The sequence below is a fragment of the Camarhynchus parvulus genome, chromosome 4 (genome assembly GCF_901933205.1).
Source record: "Camarhynchus parvulus chromosome 4, STF_HiC, whole genome shotgun sequence".
NCBI lineage: Eukaryota > Metazoa > Chordata > Aves > Passeriformes > Thraupidae > Camarhynchus > Camarhynchus parvulus.
In genome coordinates this window covers 47072782-47096697 of record NC_044574.1, presented here as the reverse complement: position 1 = coordinate 47096697, position 23916 = coordinate 47072782, and the positions used below count along the sequence as shown (strand labels likewise).

The following is a 23916-nucleotide window of genomic DNA, read 5'->3' as shown; positions in this document are numbered from 1 at the left end:
GTCAGGCCTGCCACTAGAAATTTTCCAGTCATTTCCTCCCAGTGCACGGTGTAGCTCTCTGGTATAGCAGAACAAGCTTTATTTATGAAATAAACTCCCCTGGAGCAAAGGTTTGTGTTCCAAATGATTTTTAATTCTATGTTTCATATTTCTATTTGTGTTTGACAGTTGCATGTGGATGTAGAGTGATTAACCAGTGGTGGTTAAAAATGCCTCTTGGAATTTGTCTGAACCGTCACTTTCTTGCAAGAAGCGTAGAAATTCGAAGACAAGGTTAAATCAGTTACAGTAGAAATCCTGTATTTAATTACCTAATGGTTGGGCTTGATGATCTTAAAGGTCTTTTCCAACCTAAATGATGCTATGATTCAGATTTCATCTGTCATAAATGTGAAGGAAAATCCAAACTACCATTTAAGAATTCTTAAGTCATCAGTTCCTTCCCTGGAAGGGGGGTTACACAGATGATTCTGAGATTTTCTTTCATGCTGGATTTTTAATTTTGATTTATGATACTCTGAATGATGTGTAAAACTGTATTACCCATACAGCTTCCAGATGACTAATCCTATGTGGGAGTTTAAGTGCGTTGTTAATCCTAGCTGAGGTCAAGGGGTGTAAAATTTCATTGTAGAAACTTGTTCCTGAATTACTAGACTAGGTGGTTGGATTCTGTGATTTCCAGAAAGTGCAGGGGGAAGTTTTTCCTTGAAGCACTTCTGCTTCCCCCTGCAGTGTTCAGATTCCATTTAAGAGAGAGGTGATATGAGGAGAGGAACATCTGGAGCAGGCAGATGGGTCTTTACAAAGCTGAGTGAGGAACTACTTCCCTAGTGGGAATCAAATCATTCTCTGATACACCTCTACTGGGCCCCACACTGGACAGCATCATTCAGTAATCACACAAAAATTGTTTGGCTAGTGTTTGTCAAGTTTAATAGGGTTCTCAGCTCTGTGGTTTTGGATTCCTTTTTCAAGGCCAGGAGTTAGCTGGTAGATCAATGCCTTTATGGGGATCTTGAGATGGGCATATTTAGGGTGTAACTTTGCCTCTTGAACCACAGGGAAAATTATAGGCTGTTTTTTGGACTGTTCTTACTTTCATTTTTTCACCTTTCTAGCTGTGCCTATTGAAATCAAGATTAGTTAAAGACATTTCTGAAAGCAAGCATAGTTGTCTGGAAGGAAAGATGTATACAAGCAGTATGGAATGTCAGTTGGAAGGTTTTTCCATCACTGGGTAGGATACAGATCATAAATCACCCTCAGAAAATGGTTTTGAGATTTTTGTTGTTGTTTTTATTGTTTTTATTTTGTTGGTTCCCTCTCCCTGCCCGCCCAGTTTAGCTTTAGGTAAAGCAGTTAAGATTCATTATTTTTGCTAGTATTGAGAAAGTACTATAAAGTATTGACAATCTAACAGAGAACTATTGAGTTAAAAATTCTTTTTGGATTATTTTGTACATTTTCATCGTGGCTGCTCCCAGTGTAAATAAGAGGAGTTTAGCCCTTTGCTGCTTTGACTCATGAAAAACTGTCATGTGCATGAGCACTCATGAGTTTGATGTAGAAATCAATTTCTTTCTGCAGCATGATATTCTTATGAAAATAAACTGCTGTTGGAAGGCTGAAATTCTAGCAAGCGAATAAGCCTAGGGAAAATTTGGAAATTTTCAGAACTTACACTATTTATCTGTAACAGTTCTTCATTTTATAGATCAATTACAGCTAAGAAAAGCCAAATTTTAAGGGTAGATTCTTCTACTTCTCAGTACACAGACTTTTGTGAAACAGGAGTTGTATCACTGTACTGGACTTAAGCGTACATTCAATTTAATGTTTTAGTTCAGTAGTATTAAATATGTACACTGAGATTGTGGATTCCAGCAATTGGAATGATCTTAGTTTGCTACTTGCAGTTAGTTTCACAGGTTGATGTTAATAATGGTACAGTTTTTTATGGGTGAGAAGGAACATTGAAAGAAAGTACTCCAAAAGAACCAAGAGTAGCATACAGCGGTTCAGTAACTTTTGTTATCCGTAATGTAGTATTTGCATTCCTAGTCATTGAGAAAGTGCAACTGTAGCTTCCTTTTTTAATAGGAAAAAGGCACGAGTTGGGCCTGTAGTTTTCATTCAGGTACTCTGACTGATTAGCCAGTCTCCAAAGAGAAAATTACCTCAACATTTCCACTTCCAGCTGTGTGGATCAATTATCCTGATTTTTTCTAATCCACTCTGAATACTAGGTCTCTGCCCTTAGGGTATGTTAAGTATAATCTGGTATTGCCATCACATCCAATTTTTTTTCTCCCTAGATGGGAATGTGAAGAACCACTTTTTTTTTTTTTTAATGCTGTCACCAGCTTCTGCCAAAATCCTTTTATAGTCTTGAAAACCAGTTTTGTCAGAAGAAAGTAATGAATATTTTTTATTTGGAGGTATTCATGTGTGGATCCACAAAATGCAAGAGAATAGTCTTGAGAGTTGTTTGAGATTAAATGAACTAATGAGTTTGGTAAATGCGTGGAGATTTTAAGTTGTTACACTGAACTACATTCTGCCTTTGGATTTACCTGTTCAGCTCTGGTAGACTTCAATCTAACTTGCATAATTTGACTGAAACTAGGAAATAGCTGAGAAGAGTTTATGGTTTGCTGGAGTATGGCTCAGAAAGGCACAGGTGTAATGTACTTGGATTGTAAAGTTTTCTTGGCTGGGGGGTAGCCCGTGTTCTATTGTAGGTCAGATTTCAGGAACTTTTGCTTCCCTGGTTAAACGTTTTGTTGGTTGAATTTGCTTGTTTCTGCACAGCAGTTGTCAAGGAAGGAAGAAGGATTTCTCTTTGTGCAATGAGGCTGTACTTGGAGTTTAAAGGGAATTTAGAATCAAAGTAGTCCAGTGTTTGTGTAACAGGCCATTAGGACTGAGGTCTTAGATTGATGGCACAGGGTATTAAGATGGTAAGTGAGGTACTGTGCAGCTCCCCAGTTAATATATCTAATAAAAGCGCAGACTTGGAAATAAAGCTGCTGTATGCCTGTCTGAGCACTTCACAGGCTTAATGATTTTGTTTTCGAAGTCACAGTAATAGAAGTTCCTTATGGAAACTGATGGTGATTTGTGTGAAATTTCTTTTTTCAAGAACCAGACATAATCTTTTCTTGCAATACCAATTCTTTTCTTTGCTACATCCCTCTTTCCTTGTTAAACTGGGGAAATAGAACAGGTGGTGCATCATTAAAAATATATATAGGGAATTGTTTCGGGAAGAAAGAGTGAAAAAAAATCAGTATTGCATCCCTGAATTTTGCTTTATTTCTGTGATTGAAATAATCTTTGTATGTATGCTTCCTATGGTTCTTTCCATGATGCTTTATGCTTTTTGAGAATTTACTGATTCCAAGTCATTTTGGAGGTGGCATAGTTGTATACAGCACCAACCATTAACAAGTGATTTAGGTATAATGCAATTAGAACAACTGGAGCGTCTCTGCTGCATGCATATTTGTGCCTTTTAAATCTCATAGGTAAATGCCAGAAGTATCTGAATAGACTTGCATGTAGGGAATTTTATTTTCCAGTATTTGACCACATATGGCAGTCTGTAGCTGAAAGCACCTGCTTTGCAGTTTTAAGTTTTAATGTAGTGTATCTGCACAAGCTTTTTTTCCTTATCCTGGAATTCTTCAAAGAAATCTTTCTTCAACCTCATGATAGTTGAAAGAGATTGGGGTTTTATCTTTGGTGAATTTATTTCAATTTCAAATGCTTCAGTACCTTGGCTATTATTTTTCTTCTGTTTTAAACCCTTTGTTGTAACTGCTGTCTTTTATGGAGATGTATCCACTCCAGTTGATGTTCTTCATTGCAACTCAAATGAGAAGTGTCTGTGGCAGCTGTATTTTTTCTTAATTCCCTGGGGGACTCATTCAGAATATTTACCTCTATAGGCAGATAAAAGGAGCATGATGGTAGGATTCTTTGGTCCTAATGGAGCAAGAATTATTTTATGTTCCTGCTCCTGAGTTTGTCAATCTTCAAAAGCTGATGTTTCCACTGAGGCAAGGTGAAAAAATTGGTCTCTGAAGGTTACATCCATATGATACTGTGTTGTGTACCCACTATATTTTTATTTTTCCTTAATAGACCTTATTCCCCCTAAAAAGAAAAGATATGTAGGAACCAAAAAACAGGTTGACTAAAAGAAGTGAAAGGGATTTTTTTTTCCCGCGTTCTCTAAAGCCATCAAAACACAGACAATAAGAAAGATTGTTATTTAAGAGGGTCTCAGTGAGCAAATGAATTTGCTTCCATGGTGGTGTGAGGAGACACATTCTTCAGAATTATTCCAGAAGAACAAAAATCTAATTCATCAAAGTCATCATGCCACAGCTGTTACAACAATCTATCTCCTACTGAAGGCTAGCCTGCTAATTTTTGAGAAGTGACATTTTTCACAGTTTATTGTTTTCTCATCAACATGGCACCAGCCACATCAAATACAATCACCCAGTGATGTTGGCATTGATGAATTAGCCATGTGCTTTCTATTTACAATACAGGAGTTTCAATTTCTTTGGGTGAAAAGAGGTTTTAGGTAGAATGTAGGAGTTTTCTCTCTGGTCTGTGTGAATGTTTTCCATGTTCAAGTACTTGTTAAGCTATGCTGGAATTCAGTAGCATAACTGAGTATTTTTACAGAAACACATAGTTCTGCAAAACGTCACTAGACTGTTTCAATGGATTATGGATGGGTGAAGCATTTTGGCTCCATTCTTTACCATGGCTTGAACTATGTCGCTCTTACTCTTTCTGGGGTCAACAGTAGTTTCCCTTTGCAGTAATTTGTCATACAGATATGACTGTACAATTGTAGTAGATGCTGGTAAGAGGCTTAGGCTACAAGGAGGACGACTGTCTGGAAATAATCTTCTTGCTAGTTTGATGTATGAAGACAAGAGAGGTACTCCACCATTTGGGATTCACACTCATGTAGGGCCCCTTCTTTAATATATATTTGCAACAGATACAATGTTGGCCATGATAAACAGAAGCATGTCCACCCGCAGTGTTTGAGGAGAGAAAGTTCCTTTCAGCTTGGATCTGTCCATCTCTTTCTCATGATTCTTTTACATATGAATTTCAGCAGCAAGAGCAGCCATAGTGCTGAGATACTAAAAAAATGCATCTGCACCACAAGAAACTGTCTTTCAGATCTCCTGCATAAACTATAAAAATAAAAAGTATTTTGGCAATTATTTTTCATCTGTGAAACATGCTTTTGTAAAGCTGTGGCTATAATTTTTCTTGCACAGAACTCTTTGTGCTCCCTTATTGTTACCATATGCGGAGTGTTTTTGCAATTCAGCCACTCCCTGAATAGGCAAACTCTGAACAATTTCTTTTGTTCTTTAACTTGCTTACTTCTAGACATAGCCAGTCTATCTTATAATTGCCAAGGTGCTAATAAGAGTATTCAGACTGCAGGTAGGGCTCTCAACTGAGAGTCTTGCAATGTAGAGTTATGTTGCTTCAAGAAGTTTTGGAAATGGTACCTGGCACTTCTGGTTTACTTTGGAATATTTAAAACTGTTCCTTACCTTTCATCTTAACTCCATTATTGATAATTTTCATCACCTAATTTAGGTTAATATGAACACTAGAGCCACTTAATGAAATTCATGGCTTCAGGTCACATGTCCATTTGTTTCTTTAAATTCAAAGTACCTAAAAAATATGGAAAAAAATATGGAAAGCAAACATTTTCTTTGACATCACAAAATCAGCAAAATATGTGTTAGCTGCCACTTTTGCTCAACAGATAATTATTAACATTGGCATATTGCTTTACATGTGCATGCTGCATATTTCTCTGCACTAAAGGCCCTGCACTTAACAGGTGGATTAAAATGTAAATTTGAATAATTTCTGGTTATGTTCAGGAATTGAAGTCTAATACTTAGAACCTAGTTTCAGCATAGCGTAACTTTTTTGGTTGATGGAGCCTTAATTGTGGTGCTGCAATTCATCACTCTCCAGGTTTTATCAGGATGTGGTTTCCAGGACTCTTCTGTGCTTCCATGGTATGCTTAGAGAAACTTGTTGGTTTGATAAAGGTGATCTTGTAGGAGTTTTTTACATGAGAGAGTTGATACATGGCTTGCAAACAAGTGAGAGATGGGTGCGATTACAGGATAATTCTATCAGGGTATTAAGAAAGCCTTTCCATGAGAATCCAGTGAGCTGTTTTCAGGAGCGTTTGTAGTTCAGATCTTGGATGATTAATTTTGCACCAGTGTTTTGAATGAGTCTAGGAAAAACAAGGTGTTTCTGAAGGCTGAATGTGATCAAGCCTCTAGTAGTTAAGATGGAGATACATAAGTTTCTGGTCAAGAAAATCAAGCAGCACTGTTGATTTTGTTTTTAAAGAAACTCACTTCATTTAGACCTCTACCTCTCTACCTCAGAACACAGTTATACTTTGCAATCTCTAGGTGATGATCCATCTAGCTGAATTTTATGTCTCAGGTAATAACTGATACAAACTGCTTGAGGGAAGAATTCTGGAAACTCTGAAATTGGCTTTGTTGAAAGAGCCTTGTAGTGCTTCATTTGTCATTGTCAGTAATTTTTTTTTTTTTTTGCAGTAAAGGGGTTTTAGAGAGGCTCAGCTCATCTTTCTTGTACTCTTTTAGTCTGTTCTTTTTACAGTAAATTTTTCTCCTGCCCAAACAATCTGGATTTTTTTTTTTTTTTGGTTGGAGTTTTTTTCAGTAATAACCAGACTGCTGGGCAGAGAGACTTGTTGCAGGTTGATTTAGTGCACTTTTCTTTTCCCACACATGGAGCAAGTGACTTCTGTACCTGGGCTTTTGTCTCCCACTGATCTTAACAGTATTCATTTTCAGTCGTTGAAAAAGAAGCAATAATGTTTCATCAATAGAAGAGATTTAGCTTGTTGATGATCTTAACTGTGCTTATTGTTCACATAGCTATAGAGCAAAATTTGACTAAAAAGGAATTTCATCAGACTTGCTAGAAATTTTATATCCTTCCTAGGAATACTATATTAAATCTACTAAAGTCATCCTTGGTAAGTCTGTAATTAAACAAAGGGGAAAAAAATAAAGAAATACATCATTTAAAGTAAGAAAGAAATAAACCATTTTAATAATATCATAATGAAGAAACCTGACAGTGGTGTTTTTTTGATTTTAACAATCTAAAACTGAAATGGGTGTTTTGAAAACGCAGTGTCATCTTTCACCTCACCAGAGCTTAGATGGGATGATGTGCAAACCTACAGCTTGAGACTGATTCTCTTTTTTTTTTTTTTCCCTCCACGTAGGTATTTTTAAGCTCAGTCTGGCACAGTAACTGGCATGCAGCTCATAAAGCTGCTGTGAAGCTGAAGTGTGCTTCCTCCTCAATCTCCAGTTGTATGTATATTAACATGAGAGATTTTCAGGCGCCTGCAAGTATCAATCTAACAGTTACATTTATACTAGATAGTTTATAAATGTGAAAAAAAATAGTCACATAATTTTGTCAGGATAAGAGTTTCTGATTTATGAAAAAGACAAATCAAAACAAACAAGATCAAACAAAAACCACCTTTCTATAGGGTGTGGTTTTTTAGCTTATAAAGAAGGAATCATATCTGTTTTCTGCTTATTATTTGTCCTGGCTCACAACTCAGTGTTCTGATGAGTATTCCTTAATTAAAAAAGATCACTGAAATATGAGTGGAGAAGTTAAGAGTAAGAAGATAATCCATACCTTCTTCTTTTTCTTTGCTTGGAGGATTCTGTTGTTGCACTGTAAATTTCAACATTTGATATCTTTTATTACCTTTTCAGTGAGAAATTTCTGAAGAAATTATTATCACATTAAATCTGCTTTAAGTAATAACATTTGCCATCTGTTTGTCAGAAACTCTCCAAAGTTTTCTGATTCTCTTGCTTACATAGTCACTTTCTAACAAAAACCCTAAAATCCTTATAATTTTTACCTGCAGAGTAACAAAAAAGCAAAAAGATATTGCTTAAATAGAAAACAGCTGATTTTGTGAAGCACTGGGCAGTATTTTTCTTTGAGAGACATCATATTTTCAGTATTCTTGAGGAGTGGAAGCTACTTTGTGCAAACCAGCCTGAAATGCCACTTACACTCTCCTACCTCTCGTGTGTAGTCTCTGTCCATAGTAGGGTTACTAGACAGGTAGTTAAGTGCTAAGTAAATAGTTGGGTACTACGTGGGAAAAAAGAAATCTACTGTACAAACAACTTTTGAGGATTTTGAGGGGAAAAAAGGGTGCATGTAAGAGTGTAAGTAAATAGTGTTATGGCTTAAACCCAGGTGGCAGCTCAGCACCCACACAGCCACTCAAACTCCCCTGGTGGGACGGGGGAGAAATTTGGAAGACTAAAAGTGAGAAAACCTGTAGCCTGAGGTAAGAACAGTTCAATAGTTAAAGCAAAAGGTGTGCACACAAGCCAAGCAAAACAAGGAGTTAACTCACTACTTTGCATGGGTGGGCAGGCATTTTGTTGTCTCTGGGAGAGCACAGGTCCATCACACCTAGTGGATACCTGGGAAGACAAAGGCCATCACTGTGAATGTAAGCTTTCTTCCTTTTTGTGCCTCCTTCTCTACCTTCTAGCTCCAGCTTTATACTCTGAGCACGATGCACTGTGGTATGGAATATCCCTTGGATCAGTTGGGATCAGCTGTCCCAGCTGTGTCTCCTCCCAACTCCTTGTGCACCCCCATTCCCCTCTCTGTTGGGGTGGGCTGAGAGGCTGAAAAGGCTTTGATGCTGCATAAGCACTGCTCAGAAGTCCCTGAAACATCTCTAGATTATCAACACCCTTTTCAGCAGAAGTACAGAACACAGCCCCACATGAGCTGCTGCAAAGAAATTTAACTCTGTTCCAGCAAAACCTGCTGCATCTAGCCCTAGCATACATTTAAAAGTGGTAGGAGAAACCTAGAGGGGAAACACAGAGTCCAGAAGAAACATTTTTAATACCATCTGTACTATCTGCAGTAAGTGAAAAAATATTTAGTGTACATGTGTTGTCTAAACCTACTCATCCAGTTCTTCATGATTCATTATCTTGTCTAGTTTTTTAAACTGCACTACAGGGATTGTGTTAGGGAAGACCATGTATTTGGTACTTCTTGACGAAAATTACTTGCTAATCAGTAGTGGCAGTTATGTTATAGAAAGTAGTTTGATCTACCTGGCATGACTCTGAAGACATTCAGGTTTGACTCAAAGGCAGATTATGGCTTGAATTCTTTCTCTAAAAAATAATGAAAAAAATAAATTATCCTTATCTCAAGAAAACTACTTGGAATTCCAGTGCAATCTTGTAATGAATTTCAATAAATATTGTCATATATAGGATTTTTCTTAGTGCATCCTGAAGGAAGCAACATCATGTACTATTTCAGCTCATCTTTGTCATCTAGCCTGTATTTTTTGTGGACATTCTAATCTTTTATATTGTTTTAAAGTGCTTTCTCTGTCTTTCTAACACTAGAAAGAAGTAATTGAGGAAAGAAGGAAATTGCCATGTTTGGCTGTTCAAGAGTCAGTATTTTTATAATGAAGGAATAGTATTCTGTTTCACAGTATTTTTTTCTTCTGGAAGGCAGTGTGTCTCAAGACAGTTTTGCTTTCTTCCTGTATTCTACAAAGCAAATCCCAGAAGACATTTTGAGATGTCAGACCAAATAGCCCTGGTAAAAATGGAGTCATGGGAGAAATACCTATTATTTTCCATTCCTGTAGAGAAGCAGATGCTTCTCTACAGTCTGCTGGGAATTTCTAAATCTTCTTTCAGAGACTCTTTGAGATGCTACATACAGTCCTTTAATTCAAATACAGGAGCTATGTAGCATGGATAAAGAGCAGGCAAAAATCCAATAGTAGTTTTAAAACACCTGTCATTGTAAAGAAGCACAAATAGTATTTCTTTTTTCTATGGTAAAGAAACATTCCCTAAAAACAGTGCTTATGTTGACAATACAAGCACTAAGGCAGGTGCGAGAGCTGTTGAATGGTCCCTGTAAACCAGTTTAACCCCTTCCTTCCTTCTGCAAATACTTGCATAATCATTTTCTGCATTCATTCATCATAAGAGTAATTAAATCTTTTGGGCTAAGCTTACAGTGGACCTAACTGTTAAACTTATCTGCTGCCCCATGAAGCCCTGAGAGGAACTTTATATGCTTACCACGACCTCGCTGTTGAGTGTTTTACTGGTAATATCTCTAGCTTGTTTTCAAGAAGTTATTCATAGCCAGAGTTTAGCTCAGCCTTTGTTTCTGTACCTGCAGCAGACTGTGTGTGTAAATATTACTAGGTAAACATCCCGTAGTGCCCAGTGCTAGAAAAAATCTGGGATAACTAATAACTTGGAAATGCCTTAATTTTTGGGGTGAATAGAACTGTATTTAGAAATTTGCTAAATAATTATGAGAAAATTAGTAAGTGTTACATGTGTGCTACATGTGTGGAATCAAGAGGCATGGAGGAAACCTAATAATAAAGCTCTACCATTTTAATCCACTGGATAGTGTTGCTTTCTTCTTCCTTCCTACCAGGGAAGGACTGTTCAGTGATAACATCTGAAAGATAGTGCAGGTCCTCCCAGCAGTCACAAACTTCCCTAGGATGTCAGCACAAAAATAAGGCAGTGGTCATGCAGACAGCCAGGATACTGATGACCTGTTTTACACTCTCAGCATGTCACCCACTCATGATGTGACAGGAAACCACAGTGAGGGCTGGCAGGAAAGTGAGGTAAGGCATTTTGTTTCCACAGGGCTTCCCAGACCCAGTAACTTGTTATTGGATCTGACAAGTAGGTTGGTGCACGGGCTTCTTACAAAGCCAATACTGTACCAAAAATAATGAGCTTGAAAATGTTTGCATCCAGCTGATGGCCCTGTTCATATTAAGTATGTCTGGAATTTTTGGCATAGTCCAGGATCTGAGTGGGAGAAGACAGATACTTAGGGAACTCACTGGATGGTATGGCAGCAGTTTTTCATAGTGCTTATTGTTTTCTTGATAGCTTGTTGAACTAGCTCAGTATATGTCTACCTACGTGTAGTACATATTATTATTTATTAGTGATAGTGCAGAAGGTATGAATATACACTCCTGGATGAAATAGTCACCTGAACCCCTGCAGACCTGATTTAGACTAAACTTTTACACTGGTTGTTAGCTCACAAGCCGAAGTAGTGCTTAGGAAGGGAGCTAAATGCAGCAAGGATAAAATAGATCAACATAAACCTAGCAAATATATGTGCTCTCTCCTCAGCAGCAGTGACCCTAATCTAGCAGTGTGAGCAGTCAGCCCTAAGGGGCTGTATGGAGGGGCAGATAGAGAGGGGTGCCTGTGAAGCTCCAGGGGGAAAGTCTGGATGCATTTAAGAGAAAGCTTCTCTTCAGCAGACACAAACTAGTGTCCCATTTGCATAGGGCAAATACCTGAGAGCTCATGATTTCAGCTTAAAACATTAATTTAAGGGCAGAAAAAACTGCCATACTGTGCCTGCTCTTATTCCATTGCCAGTGAAAGTTAACCTGACTGCTCATTGTCAGAAGACACAGCAAATAAACATCACATTTAAAATTAATCCAACTTTCTTTAGTCCTCTTCTCTCTCTTCTGATCACCTAAACAGGCAGTTGATACAAGACCAATAACCCAGTTATAGCAGTATACATCTATTTTAAATCCTTTGTATAATTTGCATTCATGTAACTGCAACCAACTTCTGGATTCTTAAGAAAATAAGTAACTTGTGAATTCCTACTCATTCCATGTTTCCCAAGGGAAAAAAAGAGAAAGTGGGGTAAGGTACAGGACTTCTCAGAGAAGGTGTAAGTGGAAATCTTTAATATCTCCGTGGATGGTGTGAGCTAAAGTTTCTTACTAACAATAATTTCTATAATGTTAATTTAAATACAGATTAGTTATGAGATTTAAAGTTGCAACCACGTAAATAAATAGGCGAATAAGTAGCTGTTTTCTGTTATTTAAAGAAATAACAGAAATAGAATAATAAAGCAAGATGCATTATTTCATATGTTTGGTTATGTTGGACCACTGTGATTTGCCAGACTAACAATTCCTTCATTGCATGCTGAACCTGTCTTTTGTTAAACATCAGCTATTGTCTGGCTACTTCCCACCATGCTGTTTTTATTAATCCTGTCTTAGGTCTGCTTCTTTTGTTGTTTCTTTTCTGTGCCTTCATTCTCAAAATGTATTGCATTTAGCTGCTGACACAGTTACTCATCTGCTAAAGTCCACAGTATTCCCCAAGTCTGTTTTTCCCCCCGTCATCTTCAGTGTTACTCTGATTTAACTGTTCCATTTTGTTTTGACTTTTGATTATCCCAGGGTCCGATTGGTATGGATGGAAAGCTGGTAGGTGATTTGTTCAAAACCAGTGTAATTTAGGTCTCTCACATATGCCCCTCTTTGCTTTTTATAATTTCTTATGCTGAAATGTATATTAGTCAAATACTGGCTTCCTTCACCATAACAGCATAACAGTAGCAGTCCAGTAGCATGGATTTTTAACAAGTTGCTGAAAAGCCACTTCAGTCTTTTATGCCTATGCAAGGAAATGGAGGTCAGCCCTGCTTCTCCTCTTCACTTTTCATTTTCTGTCTGAATTAGATTGGAAGGCAGATGTTCCTCCTTGGGTGCTCTGTCCAATGATAGTTTGGTGGTGCCTTTCAAACAGCAGGATATCACTTCTGACTACATTTCTGTGGCTCCTCCTTCTTTCACAAATTCTTAATTTTTATGTTTTAATTTCTGTGCCTGGTTTGTATTGGTTGATTAAATCTGAACAGCCTCATGTACCATAATAAATGCATTTGTATTATATTCCAGATATTCATTAGGGGTATGCTGCTTGAATTAAGTTAGAAATAACATTTAATTTTATACAATGTCTTTGTTAATGCATTTGTACTTGTGTGTATATTTGTGTAGCTCTATGTTTAGATGTATAAGCCTGGAAGTTTATGTTCCCAGCTCTTTAAAGATTAACACCACAGCAAAAGTGTGAAAATCCAATTTTGGCACTTTCTCTTGCTGTTCCTTTCACTCCCTCTCTTTTCTCCCTTCCCAGGGCACCCCTTTTCACTGATACCCTGGATACCTATTTTCTTTTCTATCCTTTTACTTACTACAAGCTCCATTTCCTTTGCAAGCTCAAATTGTTAACTTGCAGTGTCAGCTTTCATTTTCTCCTCTTTCTTTGCTCTTTGAGGTTTCTTTCTACTTTTAAGTAACTTGTCTGTAAAAGTAACTTGTTTGCAAGTGCAGTCAATAAGCTTTTTCTTTAGTCTCTTTTAGGGGATTGATAATTTACCTGTTGACTTGAGTTACACCATGGATTTTTTTTTTTTTTTTTTTAATATAATTTATATATCAGCAGCTAATATTGGTTTCAATTTCTAGTAAGGGATTAACTGACTACAGTAGAAGACCTTCCATCATGGCAATTAGAATAGGTTGCCAAATCCCTTTGTTTGCCTCCAAATTGTGTATTAAGCCAGTAAATAGGAATATAGAAGGGAAAATCGTTCTGGAGATTTTACTGAAACCATGAGATATTATGCAGCTATACCCACTGCAGTAATTTAGATTAAAAAAAAAAAAAAAAGCAGCGTTCAGTTGGGATAATCAAGTATATGAGCAATAATCCGGGGTTCAAAGCAGCAGCCCCCAAAATGCACCCAACCAGTCAGTGGTGGTGGGACTGATCCCTAAATGCCTGCAAAGACTGCAGTTAGTTGATAGCTAGAGTCAATGAATCAATTTTAGAGTATGTAACAGATTTGAATAAAGAGATATTCATTAGACAAAAATCAGAGTAATGCTTACTTTTCTGTCTTGAACAGTATTTTCTCCCCATTGGTTATCTAAAATTTAGAGAAAGACTTACAGCTAAAACATATTAATCCACAAGGAACATGACCTGAGGGCGATTTATGCAGCAGTGAACCAGACTGATATCATTCAGCAGTCCTGAGGCCATTTTGGGAACATAAGCAGATAAATTGAGATTGAGCTTGCTCCAATGAGTTATGATATCAGATTGAAATCATGTTAGAGGGCTTTTTAATGAACACCAAAGTAACTCAAGGAGCTTTATTCCTGACGCTTTAACAAAACAAAAAAGAGAGATGGCAAAATTAACAGCCCCTTTTTTGTATCCTACAATTTGAATTGCTGTTGTGTGACAATAACCCTTTACAATTAAAAATGTCAGTGTTGTGATGCTTTTCTACCCATACCTTTTTAAGAAGAGCTGATGAGTTCCATAATTCAGTGCTTGCTGCACCCTCTGGGTAGTGTCACTTACTGGATCGCTTTTGAGTAGGGAAAATTCTACCGTAACTGCAGTGGATAGTAGGGCAAGGAGCAGATAAAACTACTCAGAAATATTGAAGGATTAGGAACCATTGTAAAAACCAGAAAATACCTTCACTAATGCAAATTTCCTTCCATGCTGAAGGAGCTAATAGCCAAGGGGTTAAAATCATCCTGCTTTTGAGTACTTTTGTATTCAGCATCTGCATTTATAGCTTAATGCAGGATAATTGTTATATTGGCAGCATATATAAACAAAGACTAATGCAGTGATTTTAGTTCCCAGTATCTCATAGAGTTTTCTGTCTACTTGAAATAATGTTGTCCTGTAAAAATTCATTTTCCAGCTTTTTCTGTATTGGAGGCTTGAAATAAAAGAATTATAAATGCTCAGTACTAGAAAAGCAAAGTAGTGATGCTGTTGAGAGTAGAAAACACTTTTGTTGGGAGCATGACTGCAACCGTCACCTCATATTCAATTCAGGATATGTTTGTGTTATGTGTGTATGTCTCTTATATCATACATATAGCATGTACCATATGGACACTTAGCAGCCTCTATGTCTCAGATGAAGGAAAAAAAGTCAATTTTCAAATCTCATTGTTGAAATATATATGCATATATTCGGTTTATTTGCTTTCTACAGCTTTACATTAACTCTGTTGAAACATTTTGATAATTTCAGACCTTCCTTTAGGTATGGGCTTTTTTATATATATATATGTTGGAGACAGCCTTTAATGATTTGGTCAAAATCTATTGCAACTTTTGATACTTTTGTGAACAAATGTGTTCTGAATTCTGTGTATAAAGTTTGCAGGCACAGACCTCAGTTTAGGTAGTTTATACAATTTTATTGTACTGGCTGCCCAGTACTGCATCTATAAGCAATTCCTGATGATTTTAAGAACAGGTATAACATAAAATAGCTTAAAACCTGCTGTGAGGGGAAGATTGAGGTAATATATGAGTGCTGAGGAGTCTCAATCATATTCATTAACCCAGCATGATGTGTAATTTCATCGAGCTCACCAACTCAGAAAGTTTTAGCTAATACTTGAACTGCCAACCTCAGCCAGTAACTTTGGTTTTTTTATATTCTCTATGGTGCAGTTTTGTTCTAAGGAATGAATAGAAAACTGCAGCATCCCCAACAAGGAATACCTTATGCTGCATTCATTTTAAAGATTAGATAGCCACAATAATTCTGTATTTTACTCTTATTCCTCTGTGATGTGATTCCATATATTTAAAAAATATTTTAAAACCTTTGTGTGCATTTAAATACCATTTTATTTTGGTTTTTAATTGGCACAAGAAGTTTTATTAGTTACTATAAAAAGCATTTCTTCATTTGCTTTTTGTGTTGATAATGGTTCCCAGCTGAGATGCTTCTGCCTCCCACCCCATCTAAAATTGCCCAGAATCACAGGACGGTTGAAGTTGAGTTGGTAGGGACCTCTCTGGAGGTCATCTGGTGTAACCTCTCTGTTCAAGTAGAGCTGTCTCAAGCAGTTTGCCCAGAATCATGCCTAGATGGTTTTTGAGTGTCTTCAAGAATGGAAACTCCACAATCTCCCATGGTCCCATGCTTGGTTAACAGTAAAAAAGTATTTCCTGATGTTCAGACAGAAAAGTTTCAGCTCTCTTTAAAAGTACCTCCCAGCTAAAGTGGTTTTATATGGTTTAAAAGAAGTCTCCACGCTCAGTTTCTGTCAACAAAAGGAAACATAGTCTCAGTTTAACTGAAGTATTATTTTAGTTGTCATAAAACACCAGAGGCTAAGGTAGCCCTAGGCGTTTAAAGGAATTCTCTAAGGAGAAATATGAAGTTATTTTTCTCTGTCTTACAGTGTGAGCTGATTGTCTGGGTCATGCTGTTTATAGTCACAGCTACTGTACTGTTTGCTAAAATAATTCTGCTTCATGCAAGTAATTTCTGTTAAGGGCACTAAAATAATTCATTACTTAATTTGGCTTTTCTGGTTTAGGGAAATTAGGGATAGGAATTCTGCTCTGAATGGGCTTGCAGCAAGAAGAAATACAGTTCCTCAGTGTGCAAAGGGTGCCTCTCCACTTGTCCAGGGGTGATCTAAGGGGGATGTTGATAAATAAGAGAGAGGAAAAGTATCAGCTGTCTTCTTGGATTGACTGACAAAAGCTCATCTCAGACCTTCCACAATTGCTGGTTTAAATAGGGGTTTTACCTCGCTTAAAACGATGGTGCCTGTAGCAATGGCAAAAAGACTACTGTTTGTCCAGCAGTGTGTTCCTCCAGTTTTGAGACTTTGTTCATTCAACAAGCACTAATAGTAAATAATTAGCATATCCTTGAAGCATGGAGGGGAGCCATAATAAAGAAATGAAAGAGCAAAAAACCCATAATGCCTGCTCTGAATCAACTCAGCACCTCTGGCTTCTTCCTCACTTGAGAACTGTCAATTAAGTCCTCCTATCATTTCCAAATTGTCAATGATATCTAAAATAAGAAGTTTCTCAAATGCAGTTTTGTTATGTTATTGTAATTTATTTCTAGAATCAGTTAGTTGCAAGAAAGTTCATCAGTTTGAATTAAAACACTCAAATTCAATATCAACTTAAGATCCAAAATCTGACTTCAATGCAGTCACTTGTATATTTTGTTAGCTCCTTATCAGAGAGAACTGTAACTGTTTTCTACTATTTAAAGAGTTCATCCTTGTCATAACTTTCCATAATCTTTTGTTTTTCTTGTTTTTTTCAGGGTCAGCCTGGTCCACAAGTAAGTGCATCTTGTTTTCTGACATAAGTAACAGTTAAATACAAGGCCCACTGAGCTCAGGTTGTCTACAAAGTATTTTACTATATTTTTTGATCCTACTGTAGTAAGATAGAAACTGATAACCATTGCATAATTCTATAAGAAAAATATTTCCCAAGAGAGAAATATGCCCCCCACATATGGTTAAGTTCCTTCAGCTGTCTGACCAGATGGTGGGGTTAACAACATAATACTGAATAGAGCAAATCTCCTAACTATGGCTTGAAACTTTGCCACCAAACTTTAAAGCAAGATAAAATAACTTAGCAAATGTGTAGCAAATGTAATACTTCAACTGCTTATTAATCACATGCTAATAATGTTGCTATAATCCAGGCAGCCCTCAGTTATTTTAAATATTGCACTGCTAGCTGTTTTGATTAATTAGATACACTGCTTTGAATTAGTTCTGCTTTATTTAAGAATAGTAGAACTTTGTCTTGTCAGCTGTAATTGAAGACGTGGAAATCTAGGGACCTGACTTCAGTTCTAAGGAAGAAATACACCAGCAGAAAGGAAACATTACATATAGCAAAAATGAAATGTGAATTGAGTGCTATAAAATATGGAAGAGCAAGGAAATACGAAAAAACAAATCAATTACCAAGCCAGTACCAATGCCATACTTAGTGAAATCAGTTGAGAAACTCAGGCTTTTTGTATGCTCCATATGCTTTGTGAGAAGTAAGCTTTGGTCTGTGGAACTGTCTTAGCACAATTTAGTTGCCCAAACCAGGATTTCTATGAGGGTCTTTTGTATTTCAGAATCATAATTGAAAGTTAGAGCTTTACCACCATATTGACTGGCAATTTTTTAAAGATTTCCATTATGAGATGCAAGCATTTATTTTCGATTTTTTAGTTTCTAAACGTTATTTTCTGTTAAAAGACATATTGATTTACAACCTTAAAGCACTTGGCCTGAATGCACAGTATCCTTGCAGTGCCAGGCTCCATTTAACAGGACTGTGTAAGAAATCCATATGATACTGGAGATGACCACTGCCCATGGCACTTATATTTCACAATAGACTCTTGATGTATGGCCTGTACAGAGTGGTATCTTCAGGCTCTGTGCTGATGAAGAGAGAGACTGTAATTCTGTGTGGCACTGTAGCTCTGAACAAGCTCTGTTAAGGACTTGAGGCTGATTCTGGAGCCTGTGGGCTGCCCTCCAGTTGATGTTAACTTGTGCTGCCACCCGTGTCCTTTCCTTCTGGGTTCAGACCCCCACCTCCCACATTTCAGTTGCTTAGAGAGTGTCTCTTGCCTAATGCTTGTAAACAGCTGCTCAGTCTTTGGAGCTCATATCTCTACATGAAATGCCCTGGGATAGCTGTGGGCAAGGAACCACCATGGAGATGGCAGCGTTCAGTGCTGTTTCAAGGGCAGAAAGGCAGAGAAATCTCATCACGGGTGTAAGAGAAGTGAGGTGCAAACCAAAGAAAAAGCCCTCTAAAAATCTTCCCCGATATTGTTTTGAGAGGGAATTCTTAACAATTGTTAACTTCAGTAATTCCTCCCAGTGGAAATGCTCACCTCTGGGTCATCGCCATTGTCCTCAGCAACACGTACCATTATCCTTAATAATGCCTTTTCCTCCTTTTCAGCTCAAGATGCTCTTACTGTGTCAGCTGGATATGTGTGTACCCAGTCATTTCAACTGGCTGATTGAGTCCAGGAATAATTCTTTTGGGAGCACTGGCGGGGAAGACATAAGGGCATGAAACAGAGTCATGTTCAGCTTTACATTAAGATGCCTAAACTCAGAAGCTTGTGTTGTGTAGGTGTTGACTTATGAGGTGTCTAAGCCCTCCTGGCAGTCAGTGAAGGTTAAATCAATACTCAGTGCACCTAGAAACCGGTTCAGCTCATGGCAGACTCCTTGGGCTCAGTTACATTGTCTGCATTCAGGCATTTGTTGCTTTGTGAATTGATCCAGCGTCTCTGGCCTCAGCCACTGGCTGTTTTATGTACGGGCTGGAGTCTGTGCTGGGCTGTGGTTGTAGCTGTCAGTTAGAGGCAGCTGTCTTGGATACCCAGGGAATCTCTCACATGACACTAGCTGTGCACATTTGTACCTCCTCATTCCAGATTCTGACTGTAGGCAGCTACTGAACCAGATAACCCTTCTGCTGAATTGCTTTCTAGCCAGTGTTGACATCTGTGAGTCTCGGGCAGCTACAGGCAGGATGTACATTTAGAAGTTTATCCCCTTAAATTTATTGAAACTCAGATCCAGATAACTTGGTGAAACAGCATTTTTAAAATATTAAAAGCGGAGTTTTTTAAATATTGGAAGCTGTGGTTGAAAATCTCAAGACTTTTAAAAATCAAAAGTATCCACAGAAAACAGAATTCATTCCTACACAGATAAAACAAATCAAAACCCCTTGGCATGTCAATAAGTAATGCAGAAATTCCAGCCTATTATGATTGTCTGCAATTTCCCTGGTCTTAACTGCGTTCCTGAGAAACTCAAAATTTAAAGTATTGATCAGTTTGGTGACTAAGTAAAGTCTTCATGGCTTCAAAGAACAAAATTGTTATGCTGATTGGAGAAGCACTTAGGAAGTTTCTGGTGTCCTAGCCATGCAAGTCCATGCTAAGGTCAGGGATAAATTCTGATAATTTCTATACTCACTGTTCTATTAACCCCTATTCTTTTTTACTATGGTTTTATAAAGTACACACTATATTCACCTAACACACACCTAATTATTGGGCACATCCTCCTATCATTTTAATTTTTTTACTGCTTATTTTCTTCAAGATAAAGATAATTTTTCAAAATATAATTTCGCTTCACATTTTCCCATTTGAAGAAACAACAAGCTTTATTACAAGTTACAGGCAGCTTTTGTTTTTCCTTCCTGAAAAAGCTTATGGTTTTGTTGCATCTCTGAAAAGTAAAGACCACAATAGAAAACTAAAGAATTTCTAGCCTAATCTTTAAAAAAATAAAGTCTCTTCTTATGATTTTGATTTTCTGTTAAAAAGAAAGCTACTTTAAATACCATGTAAGCTGTGTTCTTCTTTAGAAGAGCAAGTAATAAAATCTTTAATATTTTTGCTGAAATTAAATTCTGACTCTTGAGTGACCCAAAAAAAAATCTGCCTTATCTGGAATATAAATATGTATTTAGATTAGCTTGAACCATAAAGAGTTCTTCTCACAATAAATCTATACAACCAAATTCTGCCCATAATTTCTCTTTTTTAAATAATAGAAGTATTCCTGCTTGTCAGAGAACAAAGTTTAGCTTCTAGTCTAATGTTAATTCTGTAAGACATGTGCTATCTGGGTGAAGAGAGAAGGCTGGCTATTTTAAACTTTTTTTGTTGTTTAGAGGTGAGGTTCATGTAAATACTAGAAGCCATGCTTTTAATACCATGGTGAAGGAAGACAAAACAATCCTTTAAAAAAATTTTGCTGAACTAAAACTATTAAAGACTGTAAGTGTGGGGTAGGGGTGGTGTTTTGCTTGACTTGGTCTCAGCCAGTCGACTGTTTCCTTCTTTGGGGCAGTATCCTTTCCCTGGCCCATCTCTAGCACAACATACTTTGTCTCTCATGTCAGCACACATGAGCACTCTGTGTGTGGGACTTTGACATACAGCAGCCTCACAGATGCTTCTCCTTTCTCTTTGGCAGCTGTCCAAGTCTGCATTAAAAATGGACAAAGTGTTAATGATTGATACTTGTTTTCATGAGATTCTTGTTTTCCTTTGTGTGGCATGGCCATGGATGTGATGTTGTAACAGCCTGAAATTTCCCAGTGCCTGGTACATGATAAAGGTTTCCATAGCAATTCCAGTGACAAATGCATGTGTGCCTTTTTTTCACCACCAAGCATCAGGGTATGTGACTGCAGTATTTTTAATTTCTGATGACAGAGATTCTGATTCATGGTTAAACTGGCTATTACTGGCTTGTGCTGTCAACAGTGCTGGTGGGAACCATTTTAACTTTTAGTTTTCTGGTTTTTGTCAAGGGGCAGAGAATCACAGCAGGCCACAGACCCTAGTTTTGAGTGGATTTGGAAGGCAGCAGTCTAGGGAAGATATTTATCACTTCCTAGAGAACACTGTGATGGTAGGGACACTCCTAGATCTTAGAAAAGAGTATCTGACAGTAGGAAGGATGGGAAAGGGGATGTATAAATAAAACGTGTTTTAATTCCTGTTGAGCTTCCCTTTCAGTTTTGGTAGTTTTGGATAGCCATCTGCATTCCACAACCTGTCCAATATTGCTCTCAGTGCATGCCATTCAGTAGTGGGGCAGTTGATAACATCAAGTGATCATGTGTGTTTTTATGGCTTTTTAAGCTATGGGCAAGGTACATGATGTCCTATTGACCACTGCTGTAGAGTGACCTCTGCCTGTCAGATTGTTAGAGTTGGACATGTTTATTTTGTTCTGATCACCATAAATTGAGATGTGAACTCCACATTCCTTTTTTTCTAGCAGTTTCCTCTCACGAATGTCTCAAGACTCATTACTTGCATGGAGAGTGGGGGAAAGAGGCAAGAAATACACTTAGGAAAGACAAAATCAGCCAAAGACTGAAGCAATGTTCACTTTCAGATACACAGTGCAGTAAAGTTACTGCTTTTGGGAGAATCCCAGTGCTTGTACCAGGCCATCAACTGTTCTCACTGTGGAGAATGATCTTGTGGGATATTTCTCCTAGAAACTCATACCCTATGCTCCTTTTTAAACTTCTGAAGAATTGTATTACTCAGACTGATAATACAAATGCTGATCTGCTTTTGAGTTACAAGTTGCAGGTCAGATTTTGCTGTCAAACTTCAACAATTAGTTTATTAACATTAGGTAGCAGACTTGTAAAAGTCTTTTTCTTACTTTCTTTGTACAAATAAGAAAGATAAATCCTTGATGCCTTTGCTGGTAATGATAAATTACTGTAAATTATGTGATCAAAAATTAATCTGAGGGCATCACATAAATAAACAAGCTTGTACTGTTTCATATGTGTTTAAGCAGGCAGAGCTTGAGTTTAGTTGCCATTCTCCTTTCTTAAATGGTAATAGCATTTGTGAACACCATTGAAATTTTGAGACCTTTTTAGGAAACAGCCCATATTGATTTGTGAACAAGAAGAAACAAATGCCATTTTCATGGCTTTTCATTTTGTTAGTTGCTAAAAGGAACCACATCAGAGAATGTTAAGAGGAGAAATCATGCTCAAAACTTCATTTACTGTATACATAAGTGTTTATGACACAAAAGGAGCCAGAAATGTGTCTTCTCAGAAGTAGATTGTGCATTTAATTGTTTTTAAGTGTGATGCTTTCTCAGCTTCTTATGTCATAAAATAGAAGTTAATTTTGTTAAAAGGCGTTTACAACAACGAGCACTTTCAAATATAAAATACTTCAGTTTCCCCTGGTAGACTTATGCACATGTGTAAACCAGAAGAGCTGTGAATATTAAATGGTTTTCTTGGCTAAGCAGACAGTATTAGTGCAAGTAAGAGGATTCTTTGCTTTGTAAAGAAGAGAGCACAGAATTGGAGATTTAGGGGAAAATTGTTCTGATCTCTTGTACCAACACTAAGGAAGCACCACACATAATTTAAAAAGGCAGAGAAGAGTAAAACTTCCAATCATCAACAAAAATTCTTTTAAAATTTGATATTATGCTCCACTTTCAGCATATTTTTTTACTTGTCTTTTCCCACCCTTTTGTCAGGAATCACAAAGGAGCCTCTAATGGCAGATTGATGACTTCCTTACAGTACCCTGCTAAGTGAACTAAGTTGGAGATAATTAGGCTTTTCAGAGCTCTGCTCATCAGGCTCTGTCAGACACCAGGAGGAGGCCAGACTCCTACCCCAACTGTGCTACTGTGTTCTTTTACTTATTCTGGTAGGCAAGCTTTTGAGTTACAATTTCAGTAACTATCTGGTGCTGAAATGGCAAGATGTTCAGATGTTCCACAGCATTTCCTGAAACAGATAATTTATTTCTTATTTTCTTGCTTGATTCAAAAAGTACCTGACTTGAATTCTGTTAATTTTACAATTGCCAATTCAGTCTGGGTTTTGATTTTCTACAAACAGAAAAATAAGCATATTAATTGTACAAAATTCTGTGAAAGGGTTCCCCATGCAACAAAACTATCAGCTCTGGATGTGCTTGTGAAATAAATTCTGCTCCTTTGAAGGTGGCTTCTTTTTCTGAATCTGCAGATCTCCTTTGGGAGTAGCTGTATGCAAAAGATAAAGAAAGCTTGGAAGACGGGCTTAGAAAACAGTTTGATGCAAAACTTTTAGATGTTGATCTCCTCATTTCATAGTTCACATAGCAACAATTTATGATACTGTTAGTCTGAAAAAACGAGCCCTAAAATTAGACTATACATAAAACTAATATTTAAAACTCAGAAAGAAAATATGCATGAGAGTTTTCTATTTGTAGGATGTTACCAACTTTTCTTCATGGTAGCACCATTAATTTTTTAAAAGAATTGGGCTTGTTTTCATAAAATAAACATGAAGATCTGATTCACTGGTTACATATGCCAGTATAATTGTGATGGGGAATCACGCATTAGCATTCCATCTATTCATCTAGAAGTTCCAGCTGTCACCAGGGCATAGTAGATCTTCTAACAGAAAGTGAGAAACTGTGAAGCAAAAATTACTTGCAAGCCTTAATTTGGTAAACCTT

At 37.2% G+C, this 23916-nt stretch overlaps 1 protein-coding gene across 1 annotated transcript in view; it reads left to right on the top strand.

Annotated features, from left to right (window-relative positions):
• COL25A1 (collagen type XXV alpha 1 chain) overlaps nucleotides 1-23916 on the top strand; it is a 298445-nt gene that overhangs the window by 162138 nt on the left and 112391 nt on the right. The window contains exon 5 of the mRNA XM_030947161.1: nucleotides 17164-17181. Within this exon, the coding sequence (XP_030803021.1) occupies nucleotides 17164-17181 (18 nt within the window). The remainder of the gene's footprint in view (nucleotides 1-17163; nucleotides 17182-23916) is intronic.